Below are 24725 nucleotides of genomic sequence, written 5' to 3'. Positions count from 1 at the left end.
GGCATTTGGCAATACTAGCGCATAAAAGTAATAATGGGAAAATACAAACATGGGTGCCCAGATCCCAGTGGGAGGAAATACCTTAAACCAGCTGAATTCCTGCTGCCTTTTGGATTGAAACTTGAGAAATCAGCGCTTTATTTTCATTAGAGCTGACAGAATTATTAAATCTCTTTGGTGTCTTTCTGCTGTTGATGCAAAGAGAGAAGGGGTTTTATGCATATTCCTGTCTGTAATTCATAGACTTGGAAGACATGCAGTATTTTCTATATGCTCTTATGTTATCCGCTCATACCTAGGTATTTTACATAAGAATTTGTTACTTTTGAAACTACTTTTTTTTTGCACTGGTGCTTTAATTGCAAACAGCAATCTGCTTTTGGTGTCATCTATGTGACACTGTGATATATAGATGCATTTTTTTCCCCACAGAATAAAAAGCTACGTGAAAACAGAAAATGATGAGGTAATTCCATGTACAGGTACATATAAGGCCCCATCCCTGGAAGCATTCAAGGCCAGGCTGGATGGGGCTTTGAGCAACCTGGTCTAGAGGGAGGTGTCCCTGCCTATAGCAGGGGGATTGGAAATAGATGATCTTAAAGGTCCCTTCCAACCCAAACCATTCTATGATTCTAAGATTATTAGCTATTTGCCAGTCACAGATGTGGCACCAGAATGCTGTTCTCCACACAAATACTCCAGCGGGGAGAATTAAGTGCAGTGAACAGCTGCTGCACTTCAAATTAATGCCCTCAAGTGCTCCTCTGCAGCATTCAGGCAATTCCGGAGATGAGAAGTGACTGCACAGGTATATTCCAAGGATATAACAGTGGGAATTTACTTTAATGGGATTCAAGGAACATCTGAAGGAACAATCTCTTTGTCCATGGAGACCAGCTCCCTCAACCTGTCTTCACAGGAGAAGTGCTCCAGACCACCCTACGTGGTACTTTTAACAACTACCTGCCCTCCTGTGTGGATGATATGAGCTGTAATTCCTGTCGGGTTTGTTGTTTTATTCTTTTTAAATATGACTAGCATTCAAGATTTGAGTAAATAAATTCCATTAATGTATGTATATCAGACACTTGTGGTGTATAGGCCCACACATTATTAATATGTGATTCTTACTACAACTAAAGCAGACTTATCTGTTTGTGCACAGTTTATTAACAAAATATAATCATGCTCAGTCTGCAGTCTGTATTTCACTGAAAATATCTGCTGAAAGACTCACTTTGCTAACAAATGTGAGAGCCATACCAAAGTTATATCCTATTTTGTGTGGCAGTGGGCTGCTCTCTGGCTCTGCACTTCCATTCCTGGCTAAACAAACTCCAAGCAAAGAACCCGGGTGAAGAACAGGCTGCCCAGAGAGCCACCATTCCTGGAGGAGTTCAAGAAAAGGGTGGCTGTCACACTGAGTGACATGGACTGGTGCAGTCATAGGCATGGGCTGATGGCTGGACTAGATGATCTTAATGGTCTTTCCAACCTTAGCAATTCTAAGATTCTTCTAAGAAACCCAAGACAGGGGTGGAGCGTGGCCATTAGGAGTGTGTTTCTAAAATGATGAGGCAACCTCTGTCATTTCATTAGATTTCTCTGTTGTTTTGTTAGATTATATGGAGGGAAATTCTGAGGACCATGAGAGATGGGAGAGGTTTGCTGCCAAATGGGGTTGACAGTTTGGCCTTGGCAGGAAGAGGCTGCCCGAACTCAAACAGGGAAAGTACAAGTTGGAAAGCCTGTTCTGTCCTATTTCATTGTGAAAGCTTGTTGAGCTGAACTAAAAGGAAGTCTGTCTTCATTTTAAAGCAATTAAAAGACGAAGAAGATGTAGAGAATTGCCTTTGCTAGCTAAACTTGATGATTACCCTAATCTATACAGGATATTAAATACTGGTGCTGAGATAAAGATAACTGCTGCTATACAAGAGCTAATGAAAAACACATTGCGATCTGAGCAGATCCATGAGACTTTGATCCCTACATGTTTACATCTGATGGTGCTAAGGGGTCACCAAAGCAGAGCTGCAATAGGCAGATACAAATCCTTAAGCTCCTGGGCTGCTCTTTCTAAATGTGATATTCAAAGAGCTCTAAAATGTTTTTTCCTACAAAAAATGGAAGAGTTTTTCTTCTTTAAAAATTAGCTTTCATTAAATAAAAAGGCTATATGTGATTAAAAAAAAAAAAAGAAGAAAAATCATAAAAAAATGGAGAGATGGCGTACAGAAATGTGTTTCGTATTAATTTTTCCAGTGCCAAAAAGAACTTAATCTCAAAACCTGATTTTTACATATTTTTGTATAATTTCAGCTCTAATGAAAATGAACACTTCCATCATCTCAATCGTGGCGAGGGGTTCCCCCAGCACAATCACCTCATTATCCTGTGGTTTTGTGTGAGAGAGCTGGCTGCTGGGTTTGCTAGCACAGCTTCACCGTGCTGGGGTGTGCTCAAGTTGCCTTGGCAGCCAGGGAACACTATTAACTACTTGCCATCTGAACTTTCCTCCCACAAGATTTTTATTGCTTTGAGCAGTGCAAGAGCCTGTCTGTCTGACCAAAACAGCTCCAGAGATACAGTCCGACAAAAGATTGCTCTCCTAAGAGTCATAAAATGAGTAAAATAACAAAAAGATGCCATTTTGAATTACCGTCTGCCAGCAGACTGGAGTCTGCTCAGAGTAATGGCGAGCCGTGCATGCCAATGAGAAGGAAGAATTGGATGAAACCATTAGGCAGGTCTCACTGGGACACAAGGGGACTGCCTTAGAGCTGCTTACCATAGAACTGAATTCAAAACTCCAACCAAAAAAGTTCTTTCATCTCTCTTTAAAAAGAAAATATTATCCATGTTCAGCTGAATGGCCAGAAGAAGTCTGTTGCACCGAAGTGATGCAGGTAGAACAGCCAAAGGCAGCAGGGGAAAGCAATGAGATGCAATTTCTTAGAATCCTGATCCATCCTATCACAAAAGTAAAGCTTTTTCTCAGTAAGAATTTGAACTTTTTTTTTTTTTCCTGGGGCACACACAGCTATCAGCAATCAATTAGCTCCTCTCCAGGTAGCACTTCTGTTAACTGATCCTGCACAGGTGAAGTGAATCAGGGTCAGGGGAGGGCTGTGCTTTGCTTTGGAGCACTTCAAATATGGACCAGAGGAGTAGTGAAATATTCTCATGCTTTGGTGTGGTTGTGGTGTGATACAGAATGAAAGGAAAGGGAGGTAAGGGGAGGTTATGTATGGGCTGGGATGTGGTTATTAGGGAGGTCTTTCTTAGCTGCCTACCACTTCTTTAAGGCCCTATCTAGGCTTCTGTAAGCCTTCTCTGATCTGAATTGATACAATCAACAGGGTTTTTTTGTTGTTTGTTTGTTTGTTTTCTTTTCGATTAAGCTGGAGCAGTTCTCTTTTCTTCCATTTTTTTCTGACAAATCAAATTAGCTTAGAGCTCCTTTCCAGTTTTTCCCCACTGCATTCCTGGTCAGACAGCTGTCCTTTCAGCAGTGCTTTGCTGTCTGTGATGGCTCTGGGCTTTGTCTGCTCCCTGGGTCCCTTCTATCAGGCTTAAAGCTGTTCTCTGGATAAATTAAGCTTTACCAGAAAATACACATGTGCATATACTCAGTTATATAATATGTAGCACTGATTAGTTTTCTCCCTTTTATTGTAGTTCATTAACCTTACTAGGTTTATTTTTATGGCTTTTTTTTTTCTTTAATAAATATTATGCATGTATGTGTGGAGGGAGAGGAACAGAAGAACCTTTGACTCAGGAAGTATATTGCACGAACTGTTAGGAGTTAATCAGTGACTGATAATTTTGTGGGTTTTAGCACTGGTTCCAAGTACAACAGTATGTTGCTAGCTCTGATAAGGAGTAAGCATTTATTTCAAGTGCACGTTTTATAGCACCTGGCAAGCATAAATCATGAACCATGTGAATTGTTCCTGCAGGAGTGGAAAACCGGGGTCTTGGTAGTATATGATACTGTGCTGGGATGGGATTAATTTTTTGAAGCAATCTGTAAGTTTCACCAGGAGAGCCTCAGGTTGGATATTAGGAAAAACTTCTTCTCAGAAAGAGTAGTGATGCATTGGCACAGGCTGCCCAGGGAGGTGGTGGACTCACTGTGCCTGGGGCTGGTTGAGAAGGGTGGAGATGTGGCACTGAGAGATGTGGTCAGTGGGCACGGTGGGGATGGGTTGGGGTTGGACTATGTGATCTCAGCAGCCTTTTCCAGCCTTAACCATTCAGTGATACAGTGCTGTGCTTTACATTTGTGACCTGAATGATGCTGATAACACAGCAGTGTTTCAGATTTTACTGATCAGGGTTTGCACAATGTTAAGCTTTCTCTGTTTCTCACTCTGCCCCCGCTGCAAGGAGCTGGGGGTATAGGAGAAGCTGGGAGGGGACACAGCTGTGACTGTCAGCAGCCTTTCCAGAGAAGCTATTGCTTGGAGACTGGCTGAGCATTGGTTTGCTTGGGAAAGGTACAAGTGAATGTCTTTGTATGACTTGGTGGGAATGGACAAATCAAACCGTATTTGAAATTTCCATGTTTCTTCATGCTGAGATTGTGATGTTTGGCTGTATAGTGAATAGGGGCTATTACCAAAGAAAAAGGTTTCCTTACCCATTTTTCCCAAGGTCCAGTGCAACTTGTTACGGTTAGGAAGATCTGTAAGGACACACAGCCCTCTTCAGTTATGACAAACAGTGATGGGGTTTGCTCAGTTAACCAGCAGGACGTGGCATCTCTGATTCTGTTCTTTGGCAATTTAATCTCATTCCTAACTCTACAGCCCCGCCGTGTGGAGGCCATTAGCAGGTAAGAGATGAATACTGAACAAATAGGGATTAATCCTTTATTTTTTTGATTGGATTTTCAGAGGATTAGCTGTGTTCTAAATAGTTAGAACCTTTTTTCCTTTGAGAGGAATTCAACCCTATTTGGCCAGGCTGATGTGAAGCCATTTTGTGAAAAGAGGTGGAAGGCAGCACACGACATCAGAATGCCATTGCTGATCGTGTGGTGTTACAATTCCAATTCTAATTAAAATTAGCCTTTTCCTACCTATCATCTACCTCTTTTTTAATAGTAGTAATTTTAATTAGAATTGTAACACCACAGCATTAGCAATGGCAGTGGAACAAAGGTGAGAGTGCGCCCAGTGGGCTGCTTTCACTACCATGTTAGGTTAAAATCAAGAATAGAAGTAGTAAGATTCAGCCAGTTTCTATACTGGGAGAATAAAATGAAGTTTTAAAGATGGAAAAAGGAAAAACTATCTCACAAAATCCTTGCTACCACAGATGAATTATTTACTATATGTACAAATCTTTTTTGGTACAAAAACACAGATTAGGTTTAAAATATTACTTTTGTTTCTCTCTTTATCATTTCTTACCCTTCTTCCTCTGGATCAATACATTTAAGGCACTGAACCAAAAGAACCAAAGGGTAATGGTTTTAATTAAATATAAACATAACTACACTAGAGAAACACTGTTGCATTCAGATGGGAAATTTACATTAAACTGAGCTGGCAGACATCACAAGCCTGAATTCATTGGGCACACTGTATATATTAATCTGTTCTTAGCAGTGTGACTGTTTCTCATTTGGAAGAATTAATGAGATGCAGATGGACAGATGTGCATGGAGACAACGTTATAAGCAGCAAGAAAGAGCTGGAACCTGCAGAGCAGAATTTCATTATTGAATTGGTTGGATTAGACGACCTCAGTGGTCTTTTCCAACCTCAATGATTTCTGTGATTCTATCCAGCATACATAAACTATGGATCACAGAAACGGTATAACTGTGGATGTTTATTCCTTTCCGGAGTGCTCTCCCATAACAGCAGCAAAGCAGTGGAAATGTAACAGACAACAGAAATGACATTCCCAAGGCAGCACTGAAGGAGGATACCTGATGGAAGTGCTGCTCTATCTCAGCTCGACCGCCTGCCCGGCTCAGTGCCTCGCAATGCCTGACACTCAGAGAATGCCTCGGAAGATCCAGGTGGAAGTGCAGTATGCTGAAGTGAGGAAATCCACACCCCAGCTCAATTATTGGATTGATTGTTTTTCTCCTAAGGTCCCACTGGCAAAAATTACATCCACGCTGGAAGTGGTGGCAAAACTGCCACTGAGCAACCCATACCAGCTCCTGTCTGAACATCTGCTGCCAGAGGCCCCTTACGTGTCTGTTTGTTTCCTATGTTTTAAAGGTGGATATGTCAGAGATATGTAAGAAAGTTAACCTTCTATTTCCTTTTTTTTTAATATCCTCAAACTGTACAAGTAGAAGGTAAGGCAAAAATAATGTATTGCAATTTAAAACTATTTATACTACTTGAAGTTAGTGTTTGAGTTGAGCTCAGGATTCTGTTGTTGTTTCCTTTCCCAAGTCCACCAGCTGCCAAGTGATGCACTTAGATGTAGGTCCTCCAAAAGTGATGTCTCCTATTTATTTCCATGGAAACCACTGCGGATACAAAGAGCTCCATAACACTGTTTGGTAGAGCAAATTCTCAGCTACAGGTTTAATGTGAGAACCCACAGTTTGTGTTCACAGCCTGGGAAGGTTATCCGAGGCGCGCACAATTGCACAGGAGACCTGTTCAGTGTTGGAAGAGAACAGGAAGAAAGCACAGAGCAGAGTTTCCACATCTGTGTGCAGAAAGAAAGCTGATAACAGCTCTTAGGTGCCTCAGAGGGCGCAGGGAAGCTCAGGTGTTAAGCACCTGCTCTTGGGCAAAGAGCTGCATGGCCTCCATGCAGGTCTCTGGGTGAACTCTGTAGCAAGCTGGGATCAGCTCAGTAGCTGGATGATGGCACTGTGTGGGCTGTGTCTCCTCTGAAAGCAGGGCAAGAGGACCGAGTGGTGAGCAGCACTGGGCTGCTTTGGCAGAGAATGCTATGAGGCTGAGCCTGAGCTCTGCTAACCACTTCCTTCAGCTCCAAGTGCCTAGCCTACTTCAGTTCCCAGTGAATTCTCAGCTTTATTACCACCACCTTTGTGGGGAGGGGCTCCTCACACACCACATAGGCTGGTCAGACAAATAAAGGGGGTAACAAATTTCACAATTTGCACACTAATTTTTATGGGTGGCAGCAGCAGTGACAGAGTACTGCAGTTACTTTCTCCGGGCAGTCAGCAGACCTAAAAGGCCGTCTGTTTTCTTTCCTGACTACAATCATTGTAAGCCTGGAGGTGCTGGAGGCACACTGCAGCACAGATACTGACGGCGAGGAGCTGGCTGTGCAAACAGCTTCATAACGTGCTGAGGAGAGGGAAGCAGGGCGGGAAACTGAACTTCTGTTCTAACTCAGACACCAGCTTCACTTTGGTTTTATTTCTAGCTCCTAAACGTACTGAAATATAACTATCCTAAAAGTTCAGCAGCTGGCCTCATGCTGAGTATTTATACCTTCAACTTTGTATGTGAGATGTAAAAAAAAAAAAAAGACTCTCAGAATGACTGATATATGTCCATGAAGTGGTGTCTTAATGACAACAGTATGAGAGATAATGGCTTTAAGTTGTGCCAGGGGAGCTTCAGGTGGGATATTAGGAGAAATTTCTTCTCAGGAAGAGTGGTGATGCATTGGCATGGGCTGCTCAGGGAGGTGGAGGGTTCACTGACCTGGGGGGTGTTCAAGAAATGTGGAGATGTGGCAGTGAGGGATGTGGTCAGTGATATGGAGGTGATGGGCTGACAGCTGCACTAGGTGATGGTAGTGGTCTTTTACTACTGTAATAACTCTATGATCCATCTGAACGCATCTGTTCTGCTTCATCTCCTTATTGATGTTTTTATATGCATTGCATGCTTCTTGTCATTTTAAAGTGATCTGTGAAGTCTGATCAGAGCAATCTTCTTGTTTTTAAGGGCAGAGGAAGCCAGAAGAAATCTGTCTTTGTGCATCTGACTCATCTGTGGAGAAAAAGGGAAAGACTGGAAGAAGTAACAGTGAGAGGAAGAAAAACGATGCTTAAGTTCCTAAAGAAGCAGGTATGTCAACAGGCAATTTTGGGAGATCTTAGTATTCACTTTGTCTTCTTTTCATGCAAGATATTTTCCCCTAAAATCCATGCCCTATCAACTAAGGCATTTACTGAAAAATCAAGAATGCAAAATATAAGATTGCAAATCATGCAAGAATGACCAAAGCAAACAGAACTCAACAATTCTCTCAGAAAACACCAGAGTGCACTACTGCACAGTTGGGATAATCTAAAGGCAGACAGAGCAGCCTTATTGACACGTGTGTCTACTGCAGCGCAAAAGACCTACAGACTGCAAATGGTGATTTCCTTAAGTTCAGACACTTGATTTTATGGCAAACAGGTTCCTTAACACCTGAATCCTTTGTTCATTGTTTCCGGTGTCAAAATCGGGCAAAATAAATATATGCCCCAAAAGTTTAAGACAATAACAGCATCATACAATTTTAAAAAGTAGTAGTTCAGAAAATCCTCTTGTTTGACTCAGTGTAGTTACTGTGGGGGATCCAAGAGCAGTATTTTTTTCAAGGAGACACAGATGCTACCAGAGTTATACAGAACTTTTAAGGTGTCTTTTTTTTTTTTTTCCTTCTTCCTGTATTTTTCACTGTAAATTTTAGAATCACTCAGAGCAGAAGGGGCCCCTCAGGAGTCCAAACTTGTGCTCAAAGCAAGCAGGGTCATGGTGAATTCAGACTGTGCTGCAGCGCCCATGGTTGTCCTCGTAGTGAATGCCTTTCTGAGTGATTCTAAAAGGCTCTCACCATTTATGACCACGATCTCTTCTATCACACAGGTTAGCGAAGAGTATAGCTGCATATTCTCTACAGCCTCCTCAAAGCTACTGGGAATGTGCTGTTAGGTCCCCTGAAAGCCTTCCCTTCTCCAAGCTAAACCATTCCCTCAGCCCTTCCTCACAGGAGCATGCCTCAACCCCCACCATCTTGATGGCTCTTCCTTAGACTTGCTCTAGTTCATTCTCTCTCTTAAGGATGTGCATTTAGCACATGGACTTTTGCACAAAAGATCTTCAAACATCTTGCTTTGCTTTTCTGGAAGCTTACCTTGTTGAAGCAGCAAGTACTCGTTTATGCTTCTCTCTGGGCCTAAATGTGAGGCTTTGAGGCAGGTGCACTACACTGCCTACATTGCAGCACAAGTGGGTCTGGATGTTAGGAGTCTTCCTGGCTGCAGGAATCCAGACAAACATTTCAGTGTGCAGCTCCTCTGTCAAGAAAATAAAGACACACTGCATCTCCACTTGAGCAGACTTCCTTTGGTACTCAGTATGGGGAGTAACAGGTTAACCTAAAATGAGTAAAACAGCAGGTTTCATTCATTCACAAAGTACTTGCAAAGTGCACTGGGCTCACCACAAACACGTCTCAATTCATCCTTTCATTAATGAATAGCACTTTCATACCAAAACGGTAAACTGAAACATTGTGATTATATTTCTAGTGCTGAACACAGGTAAGTGGTAATGTGGCCAACACAATCACAGCACTGTTAGGCTAAGGTGGGGTATTTCAGTTAACATCCCATTTGGTGGCAACATCATTATAACCAGCTGGCTTGCTCAGGGTGCATAGTGTTGCCCAATCGAACATAATCCAAGCTCTCCCTCACCTTGGTACCAAAATCTTTACCTTTCTGTTTAATATAGTACTTAATCATGCATTTTAGATCTTGAATTTGCAGAAAGCATCTGCTGAATGAGGGGTCTTTGGTACAGGTACTAGTTTCCACTTCAGTGATGAAGCTTCATGTGGCTGCTTGTAGGCAACACAACAGCAAGCACACACAGCTCTGCTCTGCTGAAATGAGTTCCTGGGGGAAGACTACAGGAAGGGCAGTACAGGTGTGATGTTTGGCCTCTACTAACTAGAATCTAGAATCAGTGGTGGCCATGTATTTTGGACCAAGAGTTTGGTAAAGCTTTGCTCTGCTGCTTTTGGTGTTCAATGCAAGAGCCTAACAAGGATAATGGAAATTACAAGATGAAGACTAATCTGGTTAGATTCAGGGGTGACAAAAACATACGCTTGCTTGAGCTCATGTTTGTCAGAATTCAAGCCATATTTCTGCCTTATATGTAAAATACTAAGAACAAAGCAAAACATTCAGTGATTGGGTAGGCAAGCCCTAGAATCAAGGATTGTGAGGCGAGAGTTGCAAATCTGTGAGTAAAGACGGATCAAGTAATTAACTGTGCACTACAGAAACTGCTTAATTGCAAATAGAGACCACTACCAGTGTTTGTGGTAGCAAGTTTTTGCATTTACTTATTATCCTTGCTGAGAAGCTGACTTTTAGAAGATAAAAGCCAGAAATGTTTTGTAAATTCTGATTAGCTCTTGCTTTATGTTTTGGTGGGGGTTGTGCAGGGGATATTTACTTACATAAGCACAAACATGAGTTACCTTTCAGCATACTGACTGAACCTGAGTGTTACATTGCTACTCACAGATCCTGACCACACAGAACTTTACAGATGCATCAGAGGTGCACTTCTGATCTGCTGTTTAGAATTGCACTCTTACAATATTCTTCCATTTCTTCAATGTCTTTCCTGTTGGCTGAAACTTATTGCGATATAAATGTAATAATGTTGAAAATATTAATGCAAACATGTTAACAGTGGAAAAGCAATTCACTTCTGTAACTTCTCTCATACGTTCTGCCTAAAATCTTTTAAGAAAGAGGTGCCAAGTATCATAACCTTACACAAGTACCATCATTTATTCAAGATTATAAGAAAGCACAGGAAACATGTTTCCAAAATCCTTATTTTTATTGTTTGCTTTAACTGTAGCATCATGTACAGCCTTCATCTCTAGCACAGCAAAGCAGCTCAGCACACACAAAGCCCTATTCAAGACCAGCAGAAGTGGAACCTCAGTTACATAATGCAGTACATGCAGGAGTCAGTTTATCATAATATCCAAGTACAGTTACTCTGATTCTTGCTTCTTTCAGGGCTGTTGAAAAGTTTCGTTTTAGGAGTGCAAAGAGAAAGTAGCTGCAACTTTTATAGACATGACTCATGTTTAAACCCAAATTCTTAAGTCTGAGTTATTGAACTACAGCAGGGACCCTTCTTCAGTTGTGAAAAAAGTTTGCTCTGCAAAACAAAGAAAACAAAAGAAAAAAATTAGTCACTTTGTTGTTTGAAGCACAACTAGGAACATTAGCAGACTAAGCCCTGGCTCAAAAGTTCTTCAGGTTTAGCTGCCAGCTCCTGGCAGTCTCTCTGCGGTGAAATGTAAGTGGGTATAAAGCCAATTACTTCTAGGAGGGCTTCGCCACTGTGTAGCTGGGCTAAAACCTTGAGACTTACCAGAGGAGTCCGCATGGGTTCACCCGGTATGGCTACAGAAACAGACACGGTTTTGGTTTTATTACTTTCTGCAAGTTGATTCTGAATTGTTTTTAAAATTTAAATGGTTAACTACTAAGCAGCAGTTCTGATAAACAAGCTTTATTCTTCCAAATTCTGAATATAATTATCTAAATTGCACTTTTCACATGCATCTGTTGTATTTGTTATTTATCACATTCCACTGGCTTAAATCCAAAAATCAGCACAAGAAGGAAGAAAAGACAGAAGGGAGAAACAATCCCAATTCAAACAGCTAGAACTGAAATACTGAAGATAGAATTGAAATAGAAGACATACATTCAACGGGGCAACAACATACAAGTGATGTTCAAAATGACACCATTTGTTATCAACAGATGGAACAAATATCTCAGGATGTACTAAAGACTCAGACTGAGTCTGTCGGGGAGTCCTGAGCTACCAGACACTCATGGGGAGTTTAGGTTCTGCAAACCCCCAGAAGCCACAGTACAGATTTCCAACTTTAGATTTGTTAGTGATCTTGGAACACCCCTCTTCATGCCCCTGAAAGATCCCCAACATTAAAATAAATAGAATTACAACAGGATTACTCTTAGATACATTTTAGTGTGCTGCAAGCCGGAACTTTACCTGAAGTAAATCCTTAACCTCTAAAGAAGCCAATGATGTAGGAGCAGAACTCATGCAGGGATTCCCAGCAATGTTCCCGTGCCAGTTTCATTGCTTCGGTTTCATTTTCAGAACCCTGACCATGCTGGGTTGGTTTTATACGAGGTAACACTGCAGGTTTCCCTGTTTTCTTAACAGAGCTCTTCCCAGCTCCTCGCACAGAAGCTGAAGTTTTCTGGGATGATTTGTCCCGATTCGCTCCATCTTCCGGCTCCACGCCAGCAGCTACTTGCTTCATGAGGGCATCCACAGGAGCCTTCTGGCACATGCTGGCCTTCAACATTTGTGTAGATTCGCAGGCATGAGGGAGCTTTCTAAGTTCCATGGTGATCTGATTCCAGTACATTTTTGGATTGTTTTGGAAAGGATGACAGAGCAATGGCATGCCAGTGTATTCACACCAGTAGGACTTGCCTTGGCCTTTGCATTCAATTCTCGCTTTCATCTCTTCATCCCCACTTATTCTCATTGTGCAGACGTCTTTGGTTTTCGTCCGAAAATTGATTTCTTCACCGTTGCTTCTTTTCTTTGGTTTCAGCTTTTGTCCCAATCCTCCCATGCCACAGATCACTACCAGGAAAAGAAGAGCAACTCTCTTCATGGCGAGAGGAACTGACTGCGATCCTTCAGCAAAATGACCTGAAAAAGTGGAAGTAGTAAGCACCTGGCTGCTCTCAATTTAAAGGCTTGGTGCACAAAGAAGCCTCTTTCCAGCTACACGTGGGATGGATGTAATTTTTTAAAAATATTTATTTAAATAATAAATCACCCTTCAGTAGGCATGTACCCATAATTTATAGCCTGAGGAAGTGCCGAATAAGCTGTGAACTCCCATGAAGGTAACAAGACAAATCTTGTAAATGCAGTTATATACAGAACGATAGTTGTATAACTGAGAAGCACATTCCTATCCAGAATGAACATGTCATATTTGATTTTTAGCAGGTCTTTTCCATTCTCCAGCTGCTTTATAGCTATCTTCAAGACAGAACTTGTAATGCCATTTTAAAGTAAAAAAGATAAAACTTCCAAAACAATCTACATGGCTGCATCTGGGTGATTATGTACATGTGAATCTAATGAGATTCAACAAGGCCAAACGAAAGGTGTTGCACTTGGGTTTGGGCCATCCCAGATATGTCTACAGACTGGAAGAAGAACTCACTGAGAGCAGCCCTGCACAGAAGGACTTGGGAGTCTTGATGGCCAAAAGTTGGACCTGAGGCAGCAGCGTGCACTTGCAGCCCAAGAAGGCCAACAGTATCTTGCGCTGCATCAACAGAAGCGTAGCCAGCAGGGAGACCGAGGGGACTGTCTCCCTCTGCTCTGCCCTCATGAGACCCCAAGTGCAGTACTGTGTCCAGGCCTGGGGCCCGTGGTACAAGAAGGACACAGTGCTGTTGGAGTAGGTCCAGAGGATGCTCAAAGAGTTGAAGCACCTCTCCTATGAAGAAAGGCTGAGAGAGCTGGGCTTGTTCAGCCTGGAGAAGAGAAGCTCCAGTGAGACCTCATTGTGGCCTTCTAGTACTTGAAGGGAGCTCATAAACTGGAGGGAGACTGACTTTTTACATGTGCAGACAGTGATAGGACAAGGGGGAACATATTTAGATTAGATGTTAGGAGGTAATTTTTTACTTAGAGGGTGGTGAGGCACTGGAGCAGGCTACCCACTGTGAATGCCCCATCCCTGGAGGCGTTCAAGACCAGGTTGGATGGGGCCCAGGGCAGCCAGAGCTGGTGGGTGGTAACGAACCCACGGCAGGGGAGCAGGAATTAGATGATCTCTGAGGTCCATTCCAACCCCAGTCATTCTGTGATTCTATGAGTACTTGCAGGAGAAGTAGGTATCCCCCACAACTCACTACCTTGAATGCAACATCTCTGCATAGATCACATCATTTGTGGAAAGCAGAAGCTCCCTCCCACAGGGTCAATGTTCTTTCTGTCTTTCCTGCTCCTGTCCTTGGTCTTTTATCTTACATGAGCTAAAGTCTCCACAAAAAGTAAAATGCATAGCGAAAATTTGTTATTGAGGTAAAAATCTTAAAAAAATGATTTTTTTTTAAACTCGTTGCAAATATTTTGAAACAGGTTTACATGACAAAACAATTGAGAATCAAACATCAGCTAGTTAAGCAAGTTATTTTTTATTTAAATGAACTGGGGACATCTTCTCAAATTAAAAATAGAAGCTTTTAAAAATCTACAGTTTTGAACATTACATATACACATTATGCTACATACTGTCAATTAGAAATGCTTTGATTTATGACCTAAAAATGAAAAAATAAGGTTATTGGAGATTAAAGACTGGTATGACTTGTAATAGTTATTTCAATGATTTTCAGGATTACCCCTACTTCAAGCCAGTGAATTCCGACATATGAAGAGACGCTATTTGAGATCTATATGCCCAATTATTTCACACACTGTAATGTCTTACACTAGTAAGATAAACACTTGTGGCCCTTTTGATGAATTCTGCTGTTAACTAATTCAGCAACACATTCGTATGCCTGAATTCAAGGCAATAAGTCTAACAGTAGAAACGTTAACTCCAGTTGCTAAATGCCTGAACTTCAATACTGGAAATCATATCTTGAAATTATGAGACAAAATTACTATCACTGGTCCCTGAAAGAGGTACAGTTGAACAGTGATGCTATGAAGGATGTTAAAAAAGTGGGTATGAATGAGGAGAAGGGAGACAGGATATAAAGCATTCTAAAAGTCACCAACATTATGACATCTTTCATGCTCTTTTTGAATACTACTGAACTTCAGAAAGCTTAGCTTTTTGCTGCATGAAGCATTACGCACACTCCCAGCCCTCCCACCCAAATACAGATTCAAAACAAACGTCTCCCTTTTAGGTCTGTACTGCAAAAATCACTAAACATTAAATAATAATAAAAAAAGGGAGAAAACAAAAATGCAACTGACCTTTTCAGAGACACAAAGAGACACTGTGCATCCCATTACACACTTAAAATTAGTCCAAAGTGGTCATTCAAGAGCACCAAATAGCAACACTGATCATGCTGGTAAATTCATTTGTGAAACGTACTATACAATATTAAAATCTTAACTAAACACTTATATGTTTTAAGAAAAACATATATACAAAAGTCTCTGTATACAAAATGTATTTTTATGTAAACGTGTCCGTACCGTATTTAACACATCTCAACAATTTAAGATAAGAATTTGACCAACTGTCAGAAAACTTCTAAGCAAAGTCAGTTAATCTAATTAATTTATATCCTGTGATGTAAGATAGAAAGCCATATGTAAAAAAGTAAAAAAAAAAAAAAATAATAGTAATAATAATTCAAGCCTTGAACAGTGGTATTTGAGAGGCAGTGCCCTGGTCACAAAATATCCTGTACAGTAGTTTATGGCATAACATTCAATAGTACATTTGTGATTCACAGTACAGGTCACACGAAACAAGTGGCTCAGTATTCGGAAGATGATTGCAAATGCCAGTGCACTTGGAAGAATATCGATATATTCCCGTAGAAGAATCTTGAGCCTCATTTCTACAGCCTGCAAATAACCACAAATACAATTCAGGAAGATTTGACAGACAGAATTATACTGCAGTCCGACCAGAATGAAGGCACAGATTTTCATATGGACATGAATATGGTTCAGTAGTTTTTTAAAAATTATTTGTAACTCCTGCAGCATTCACACTAAAGAAAACAGAACAGCCTTCATAAAAAATAGGGAAGCAGTAGTAGGTCTAGAATTCACTCTACAAGCTTTTTGCTTACCCCTTTATGATTCCAGTTTCTGTTACCACTGTTCCACAGAGCTACACAGGAAAACAAACAAACAAACAAACATAAATCAAACCCATAAATTTCTCTTGCCCACAAACAGCAGAAATACCATGTCTGGCTGTAAAGTGAGACAGGCTCAGTTGGCACAAACCATTCACAGACTTAACCATTTAATGAGGAGAAAACAGATTTATGGTTTTCTCCACCAACCTTTCCTGTTACATTTATTTCAGGATGGAGAGAAGTGCTTCCATAACCAATTCAACACCACTGACTTCCTCTGAAGAGCCCAATCCAGCCTCCAATTCTGCTCTCACAAAAATGGTGCCTGAATTTGAGGTTATTTATATCTTTCACAAATATATCTATGCAAGATACTTATACAAATGTAAATATATCTCATATGGATCTCAATCTTGTATTCACATATCCCTTCTATGGAGAAAGATATTTGCATCTTTCCAGCAAACCAATCCAGCTGATTTCCAGGGACAAAATCTACTTGGGATTCTTTACATCTGCAAAAGTATGTGTACATAGATTTGATCAAACTCATCTTTCCCAGAGTGTTGAAAATCATTTGCAGGAACTGAGAAAAAGCAAGGGTGGCACAAAAGCAAATAGTTTGCTCAAACAGAAATGAACAACAAGACTCTATTGTATGGGAACCGTGGACTGAGAAACACAAAGTACAAATCTAATGCCATCAGTCATTTTTCAAATGATCCAAGTTAAAACAGCAGGAGGTACTGCTTCAAACTCAATTCTTACACTGTATAACGGAAGCCAACTTTGAATAACTATTAAAATTTAGTAAGAGGAACACAGAATTGAACTAGTGGGTTTAAAAAGATTAATTTATGTTAATATTCAGCTTATTCAAGGTCACTGTCTTAAGCTATTCACCAATCACTGAAATATCATGAAATATCGTGCTCTAAACTCCAAGGTTATTAACAGTCATGTGAAAGATTCAAAGATCAGAAAGGGCCTTCTAAAGCCCGAGCAATTATTGGTTTCCTCTTATGTAAAATATCAAAAGTCTTAAAATGGAGTTCTTAGATGTGCCAGTGGAGCCTAGTTTTTAATTAGATACTCTGTAGGTTTATTTAGGGAGTCCTTAAAGTACATTACAGGCTATGACAATCCTGAACATTAAAATCACTATAAACAGTTATATAAAAATACATCCACACGAGTTAACGTGGAATCAAAATTCGGTCACTAAATAATTACTGCAGAATACAGTTCTAAAAAGCAGTAATATCCAACTGATGCAGCCATGAAATCTGGCAAGGCTTCCAAACCATCAGCTTTCTTGGTATTTAACCATTACTAGAAGAACAATGCTATCTGATTTGTCTGCCAACACTCAACCAACATTTTCAATCACAACGTTGTAAATTAAGGCACAGCGAGCAACAGATTTTAATCATGGATTAGATCCTTCCTTAAGCAACTCAGGTATCTTGCAAAACCTGATCTTAAAGTTGTGGGACATCTTATGTTATCTGTACAGGAATGGTGCGTCTCACAGCTAGTTTAAGGTTTTAAAGGACAAACATTGCAGAGACAGCAGAGAACCCAGATCTCCTGCCTTTTAAATATAACTTGAATTTCTTGTTTTGTGAAGTCACGCTACTTCTACCCATGCAGCAACATCCATTTTATCTGCTCATGTTTTCTGCATCTCCTGCATCTCTTTACCACATTATCTAAAAAACTGTAATATAAGCATTTATTCTGGTGACAAAGCAAACGAGCAATGAAATGCTATGTTTATCTGCAGGATCTCTCCTGCTCCTCATTAGAATTTTGAATGATCAGAAGAAAAAGCTGATTTTATAAAATCTGGCTTTGTGTTCCATGCATTGCACAGGAAGAATATGTAGAAATTAATCTGCCTGTAAAGCTGCACCCGTTTCTGTCCAATGTAAGATATAAAAAGACATATTTCCTACAGATCTTTGTATGAAGTTAAAAAAAAAAAAGACTCAGGAGCAAGAATGCATCCTGCCCTACCACTCTATATTCCCACCGAAGTATTTAATTCACTTATTAATTTAAAACCACCCACTATACTAGAAAAATTATCTGGACTTTAAGTTCAAACGTAGGCAATTTGTTAAATCACTGGAAATTATTACAAAATCTGCTGTTACTTCCAGAATATTTGAGAAATATAAATCATACAGCATTTTCTACAGAGGGTAACCGTGCAAAAACATAAATAGAGAACTAAGTGATTCACTTGAAAACATGCAGAAAATTGGAGAGGTGATTAATACAGTAGATTAGGCAAGGACACATGGAGACATGCAGTTTCAGACTTGGTTTACCTTGTAATAACAGGATTGTGTATACCATATAAATGCTCTTTATGATAACCATTATTACCATTTTCCATACTGTAATAAAATAAATACACCAAGAAAAAAACATGTTAACTATAAGATGCACCACGTATAGTATGGCTTCCAAGACATGTAAATGGATGATGGTATTATTTGCAAAGGTAAACTGTTTCTGTACAATAAAAGATATCTTTTCTTTTGTAACATTCAGGAGTGAGGGAATAACTATAATCTTAATATTCTCCAAAAATTGATTATTAAGATATTTCCATAGACTTGGATACTCTAATGTAAAGTCAGGTGAAACAGAGTATGTTACATCTGTTGAAGTAACAAGTTAAATGAAAAATCTAAGCCCTCCCACCTGAATAAAGTAATTTTACCAAATACCAACAAAAATGTCTTACTTTTCCAAGGGTATAGTTTCGACACTAAAAAACACAAAAAAGGAGTAGTTAACTGGACAACAAAATAAGTAAGTAATTTTAGCTGTACCTGCCCGTTTCTGCTCTACTGACTTCTGAATGTGAAATGAAAAATGAGCAGTGTGAAACTGGAGGAATGCAGTGCACAGGCTAACTGAACAACAAGCAAAACAAAGAGCAGAAAAGAAAAGAGTAAAAATGAAACTGATCGGAAAATATGTAAGAACAGTTATCATAAAGTAAAATGCCAAGTCCCTGAGACAGAGGAACTGCAAGTGAAAAAGGAAAGACTAGTTAGGAATAACTAAGGCAGTAAGGAAGTAAATAGTTAATTCAAGATTACAAAGGAAGCGTAATTCACCTTAAAAGGTAACTTAGCGAAACTAATCATCTCTACCCTAGCAGATATTTATATAAAAGGCTGCACATAAAGCTATGAAGACTCATTCTGAAGTAAGTTTCTCATAGTCAGAACTGGCACTATCTACAGAGTCATGACAAGCTGAGTTCATCAAAGCCTGCCTGCATGAAGCACTTTGCAGGGACCAACCCAAACCTGTGCTATTTCACAAGCACATGCAGTTCTATCTGACAGCACGGATTAAGGATTATAGCACCTTCATGTGAAACACCAGAAAACATATTTAAGCCCATGTGCCATTTAGCTTGCTTAGAAGCATATACTTACTCATCATACACATCCTCTGTATCCATTCTACGATAGTATTTGGAGAGTTTCACAGCAAAAATTATGGCAGGAATTAAAAATATTGAGGAGCCTCCCAAACCAAACCAGAAGGTATTCTGAAACAAAACAAAATCCAAGATAAAAAGATCACAGAGAATGGTTACTCAGAGAACACGGGAGAAATTATTGCCATGGGTCTGTGTGCTCTCTGAGGCTCCTTATACTAGTGTGGAACAGGGCATGCTAAGCACCTCCACAGTAAATGTGAACTAAAGCATGAACACCACTATCTTACAAATGTGGCCAAAAAGAAGACTGTCCAAAGATGCTCAAATTCACACAGGCATAGCGTCCTAAGCAGTAATTTCAACTCAGTCAGCAGCGAGCTATAAAGTGATTTTGTCTCTCCGCATTTATTCGCAGCCCCATTTTTTCTCGCTATTTTAAAGTTATTATCTGTGATTCCTTAAAAATCGGAGCTTCCAGCACTTTCTCAAGGTGCTTTTTAACTTGTTAGCTGAAGCATGCTTACAAAACCTATTTTATTATCACACAGGTGAGGTGGGTTACTACCTGATGTTAGAATCATGACTTTTCAAACTTGATTTGTAATAGCTGGAGGCATTGTGACTTATATGTGACTCAGCTAAGTTCTATCACCATGAAGACTGTAATCCATCTACCACTGGACAGCTGGTTGCTACCCCAAGAACAGAAGCTCCATAACTTATAGGTGATCCATCTGGCAGAATAGAAGATTTCATGATAAAGAACTATCAGGGTTAGAGTAGCTTTGATTGTTTGCATACACTTATGCTGTTACTGTGATTATTACTTGGACAAAATTGTGACACAACAGAATAATAGCTGGGAAGTGTTTTAGGTGGTTTCTTTTCTACATGTTGTTGTTTATTCTGTTTTGATTATACGCTGCTCTTTTGCAAGATGAAAAAGCCAACACTGGCCTTGCATACTGCTGCAAGTCATGTTCCAAGTCTACATTGTACAGGAATGCTTAAAGATCAGTCTGTTGCAAGTCACGTGATAAAAAAAAAATCCTTTTATTTATTTACAGTTCAAATTTGAACAAATTTAGTAAAACAGTTAATTTTACAGGATTCTTGCTAATTAAAGCCTAATTTTAATGAAAACATAAATCAAGTCCAGCATTGGTTGGTTGATCCAGATTGGAACATTCTTTCCTTGAATAACTTTGGATGTGATACTTTGTCATCACACTTAGAATGGTCGACATGAAATAATTAAATGTAGATTTATGTTCAAAGAATTTCCCACTTGGCGCCCAGATTCTGAGTAAAAAAAAAAAGATTTCTTACCACAGAATCAGTTACATAGCTGCATAAAAATATATCCACTGCTGTATCTATCACATTGGCAATAGGCTTGCATGCTGCTACCTCCATGGCAATCTGAAAGACATTAAAGTAAACAGTTTGAGGTATGTAACAGATTAAAATAAGAATCTCACATTTTGCTTACAGCTACAGTTACTGTTTACTATACTGTTCTCTCTCTCTCTCTCAATTCAGAATAAATTCCAGTGGGATGAGCTATCTACTGAATTTATAAATCTTTAAAACATCAGCTCAATTTCTCCAAGCCTGAAGCTGAAGAAAGAAAAATAAAGATGCTAACGATACTAATCTGAACTAAACAGGGTCAGGCTCAGTACAACATTAGCACCAATAGTATACTGCAGGACAGCCCTGGAAGAAATATACGAAATTTGCATTTCATTCCAGTCAGTACTGCTCATAATTTCTATTCTGCTTCAAAGAAAACTATTTATAGAAGACAGGCTTCCCTCTTCATACCATGCACAACTATCTTGAAATTACTGAAAATTACAAAACCTGCTATCAGCATAACTTTTATTACTATTGAGCTGCTTCATGCTTTTTAGAAGCAGTGTCTCTCAAAAAGCAAATGCACCTTACCGACTCCTTCACCCACTCAATGTATTGCTCAAAGTAGCCAACGATGGTGTCCATGTACTTCTTTGTTTCCTGAAACCAAATAGAAATAAGTGAACCGTGGAAACAGTTCCATGACACCGTGAACGAATGTACTTAAATCAGATAAAGCTTACCTGGACAATAACTAGAGAAGCATTGTTATTTATGAGAAGCTGGGCAGCATTAACAGCACTAATGACATTTTTCACCTTTACCTGGGTTGAAAGAAAAGGCTTTTAGTATAAATGAATCCCTTTCAAGCAGTTACAGTGACTCTGCAGCCACTGCCATTAACCTATTCTCTTGATAAACCAGTAGCACTGTCCTGATAAAACCTGACAAAACACACAATTTCAGATAGAGTCTAAGCAACCTTCAGACAAGAAGGCTCAGCCCAAGGATTCATGACTATCTGACAAAAACCTCACGCTGCAAAAAGAAGAAGGGCATCAGTGGTTATGAACAGCAACTTGCTTGCAACTTATGCAACTGAATTTATACATAAGACCAGCTTTGTCTTGTATTCTGTTTGGCTTGGCTTTTTCCTTTCCTTAGATCCAGAGATACTTTCATCACCTGGGAAAGTCAACCTTTGGGTCCTACAACAGTGACCAAAATCATAAGAAAGCTAAATTTAAGATTTTACTTAACCATGGAATGTAAAGCATATGCTGTTTCATGACACATCAATATATACACATGCACCAACATTACACACAAAGTGTAGAGAAACAACTCTTGATTACCAGCTAAAGTATTACTGCTATTCAACATCCAGAAGGATGGACACATTCATACACTTTGTCAATACATGTGTAATCCCATCAAGTCTCCCAAAAAACATACACACATACAACCTTTACCTCTATTTCTTACATAATCTTAAGGCTTAAACGCCATATTTTTCTTATCAGCACCTTATTTCCACGCCTCTTACCCTCACCATCCAGGGTTAAAACTCATATTCTGAAATATATCTGCTTGGTCTGCTGTGTGAATGGGTCAGAAATCGTAATGGGAAGAACCGTGGTAGGTGAGGGTCATCAAGCTGTTCTAACTATGATCGTAAGTGCTAGCACAGCTGTATTTTTGCTACAGGAGCCAAAGCAGACTGGAGATGACAGAAAGCTTTGCTGCCACAAAAGTAATCATCCTGTTGCTTGTCCTCCTCGGGCTGGCAGAGCCTGAAGGCAGCTGGTTTCACTAAGGTGCAAACACCAGCTGCTATTTACAGGGGAAACATGAGGTGCCCTGGAGAAGCCTTGGTACAAATTCACCTTCCCACAGTTTGGCTGATGCTGCAAAAACAGGAAGGGAATGACTACAATGCTAAAGTCACAGGACCCAGTGGGAGCAGAACACTGGATAAGAGCTGGGTAAGAATGTGAATCTCAAAGATCTCATTTCTCAGTTGTATTGTGGCGTTTTGTTTCTTTGTTGTTTCCCCACTCCAAGTTTTGCTTTTGGTGATTCTATAAAAAAAAAATCCTACCTTTTTAGTAACGTGAAAGCACAATATACGGAACTGTACTTAAAAAGTCTACTTTATCACCTGATAATCAAATAGAAGAGATGCAGAAGAGACATCTATATCTGTTACTACCTCAGTGCACTAAGTAGCTTTGTAATAACAGAACAGCCAGAAAAAGTAAAAGCTTTACTGAAAATATACTCCATGCATATGTGGTGGATGATTTAAAACACATTAAAATGTTCCTGCTGCCAGAGAGAAAAGCTTACCATAAGTTCAGATGATGTCCTCTTCAGCAGTCTAATGCTCTGATTTAAAGTGCTCTGGTAGAAAGAAGGGGAAGAAAAAAAATTACAAAGATTTAGGTCATCACTGTAGGTAAGAGCCTACTTGTTTTAACACTGTATGTATGCTTTGATTCTGCATAGATGATTTTGTTTCTAATATGACATACCACATTATATATAGTAAATGCAGTTGAATTAGCTTAGAACTAATATATTGTGCTTTTGATCGATTCAATATTTCACCAAAAGAACTAAGTAGCTATAAATTATGTATTGGAAGACTTCAAATTAACTCAAAACTACTAGCAATAAACTGAGAAAGATTTATTTGGGGAAAGAAAGAATGGTGAAAAATTAGAACTGAGCCTTCAGAGTACTTTGATATTGTGCATTTTTAGAAGGGAAAAAGCACTTACCCTAGCTTTAACATATTTCTTGACAGTCAGTTTTGTAAAAGGAAAAAGAGATGAGAATAATTAGGAGTTAATTAGAAAGAACAGCATTGAATCAGAGGCCTAATGACTTTTTTGTTTGTTTTATCAGGCCTTTGATAGGGGCAGCAATACTATATGTGATGTTAAGATAAACTAAAAGCCTTCACGTCACGTAGAAGACAAAACCAACAGTTACAAGCTGCATGTACAAGACTCACAGCTGGATGCTATACATATCAGTGCCTGGCAAAAGCAGTCAGAAGGAACCCTTTCACATCTTGTACAGCATCAACAAAAAAGATATTTCTTTGGCTCTAAGTGCTACAATTAGGGGCTCCAGTTCCAATGTCGGTACATCACTGTGAACTTCAGGAAATAAAAGTGTAAAAGTCATAACCGCTTTTATAACAGAAGACAACTGATAAGGAAAAAGGAAAATGAGTGATTTAGGGTTAGAATTTTGGAAACTTCTCCTGCTTCATCTTTTATTCATACATAATCACAACACAGGAAAAGAAAAGAGCTCCCGATATGAGACAGTATTATAAGGTAAAAGTACCAGAAGTAGGTTAAATATTTATTAAATGCAGACTTGAACCAGATTACTCTTTGGTGACAATACAAATGCAATCTGTGCTTACATACTAACAAGTGCAGCTTTCTAAACTGAATTGAAGATTCAGAGATTCATATTTCTGTTTACAAATATGTTTAAATATAGCTTTAATGTTTTACCATAGCTTGCTCCAGTGGAACAACTTGCTGGCTATGAATCATCCGAATGTTGTTTGCGTGTCCTTTTAAGGCATTTTCCAGTGCTCCTTTTGGCTGCAAAAAAAAAAAGGATGCCCTATTGTTCAATAGTTTCAAACAAAGGAAAAAAATACAAACTGCAATGCAAGTTGCACAGTATTTGTTGCAGAAGAGCTGATGCTAACAGGATACGGCAAATTGAACTCAACACAGAGAGGGGGAAAAAATCGCCGTATTAATGATTCAAAGCCCAGTAATGAAAGCACACATATTAAACTGCTTCTCTGTCTGTATCATCACTGGTTTCATAGAAGAGAATTTCCAGAGTGCACTGAGTTAAACAGGGCAGAGGGAGCACCCCTCTGCTACTCTGCTCTGCTCCAGCCTGTCCCTGGTGCAGGGGTGCCCTCCACTGGGACGAGTGTTCCTCACTGATGCTCACTGCTTTTGCCTTCTGCACTATGGTCAAAGCTCCCCGCTTCCT

General features: G+C 39.6%; 2 protein-coding genes and 2 long non-coding RNA genes across 29 annotated transcripts in view; 2 read left to right on the top strand and 2 right to left on the bottom strand.

The window, feature by feature from the left end:
• Window positions 1-3926: 3926 nt before the first annotated feature.
• LOC107053291 lies at window positions 3927-13102 on the top strand. The gene is made up of 2 exons (XR_001466419.3): window positions 3927-8039; window positions 12604-13102. It is a non-coding gene; the product is annotated as an uncharacterized LOC107053291 (long non-coding RNA).
• FGFBP2 (fibroblast growth factor binding protein 2) lies at window positions 10808-12720 on the bottom strand. Its single transcript, NM_204447.2, has 2 exons — window positions 12027-12720; window positions 10808-11156 (listed from the first exon to the last, which is right to left on the bottom strand). The coding sequence occupies exon 1, from the start codon at window positions 12664-12666 to the stop codon at window positions 12040-12042; it is 627 nt and encodes a 208-aa protein (NP_989778.1). The 5' UTR covers window positions 12667-12720; the 3' UTR covers window positions 10808-11156; window positions 12027-12039.
• A 569-nt stretch (window positions 13103-13671) lies between the features above and the next one.
• PROM1 (prominin 1) overlaps window positions 13672-24725 on the bottom strand; it is a 59178-nt gene continuing 48124 nt past the window's right edge. For 7 of the 25 annotated variants that reach the window (XM_015285739.4, XM_015285741.4, XM_015285745.4 and 4 more), the window contains 11 exons: window positions 24224-24316; window positions 23471-23488; window positions 23037-23090; window positions 21431-21511; window positions 21279-21347; window positions 20658-20750; window positions 19321-19436; window positions 18615-18638; window positions 18193-18261; window positions 15845-15885; window positions 14194-15614 (listed from right to left, as the gene is read on the bottom strand). In XM_015285739.4, coding sequence (XP_015141225.1) covers window positions 15867-15885; window positions 18193-18261; window positions 18615-18638; window positions 19321-19436; window positions 20658-20750; window positions 21279-21347; window positions 21431-21511; window positions 23037-23090; window positions 23471-23488; window positions 24224-24316 — 636 coding nt within the window. In that variant the 3' untranslated portion in view covers window positions 14194-15614; window positions 15845-15866. Of the gene's footprint in view, window positions 14058-14191; window positions 15615-15844; window positions 15886-18192; window positions 18902-19320; window positions 19437-20657; window positions 20751-21278; window positions 21348-21430; window positions 21512-23036; window positions 23091-23470; window positions 23489-24223; window positions 24317-24725 lie in introns of those variants that run through there. The other 18 variants (XM_025149701.3, XM_015285751.4, XM_040699033.2 and 15 more) reach the window with 9 other exon arrangements.
• On the top strand, window positions 19576-23881 carry LOC121110788. Of its 2 annotated transcripts, none has more exons than XR_005859964.2 (3): window positions 19576-20101; window positions 22395-22672; window positions 23598-23881. It is a non-coding gene; the product is annotated as an uncharacterized LOC121110788 (long non-coding RNA). The 2 variants fall into 2 exon arrangements; XR_005859963.2 differs by having other exon boundaries at window positions 19585-20053.

The sequence above is a fragment of the Gallus gallus genome, chromosome 4 (assembly GCF_016699485.2).
Source record: "Gallus gallus isolate bGalGal1 chromosome 4, bGalGal1.mat.broiler.GRCg7b, whole genome shotgun sequence".
Lineage (NCBI taxonomy): Eukaryota > Metazoa > Chordata > Aves > Galliformes > Phasianidae > Gallus > Gallus gallus.
This window is presented reverse-complemented; position numbering and strand designations above follow the sequence as displayed.

Coding starts and splice junctions, on each gene's coding strand:
- FGFBP2 (NM_204447.2), bottom strand. CDS start 12,666: ATGAAGAGAGTTGCTCTTCTTTTCCTGGTAGTGATCTGTGGCATGGGA.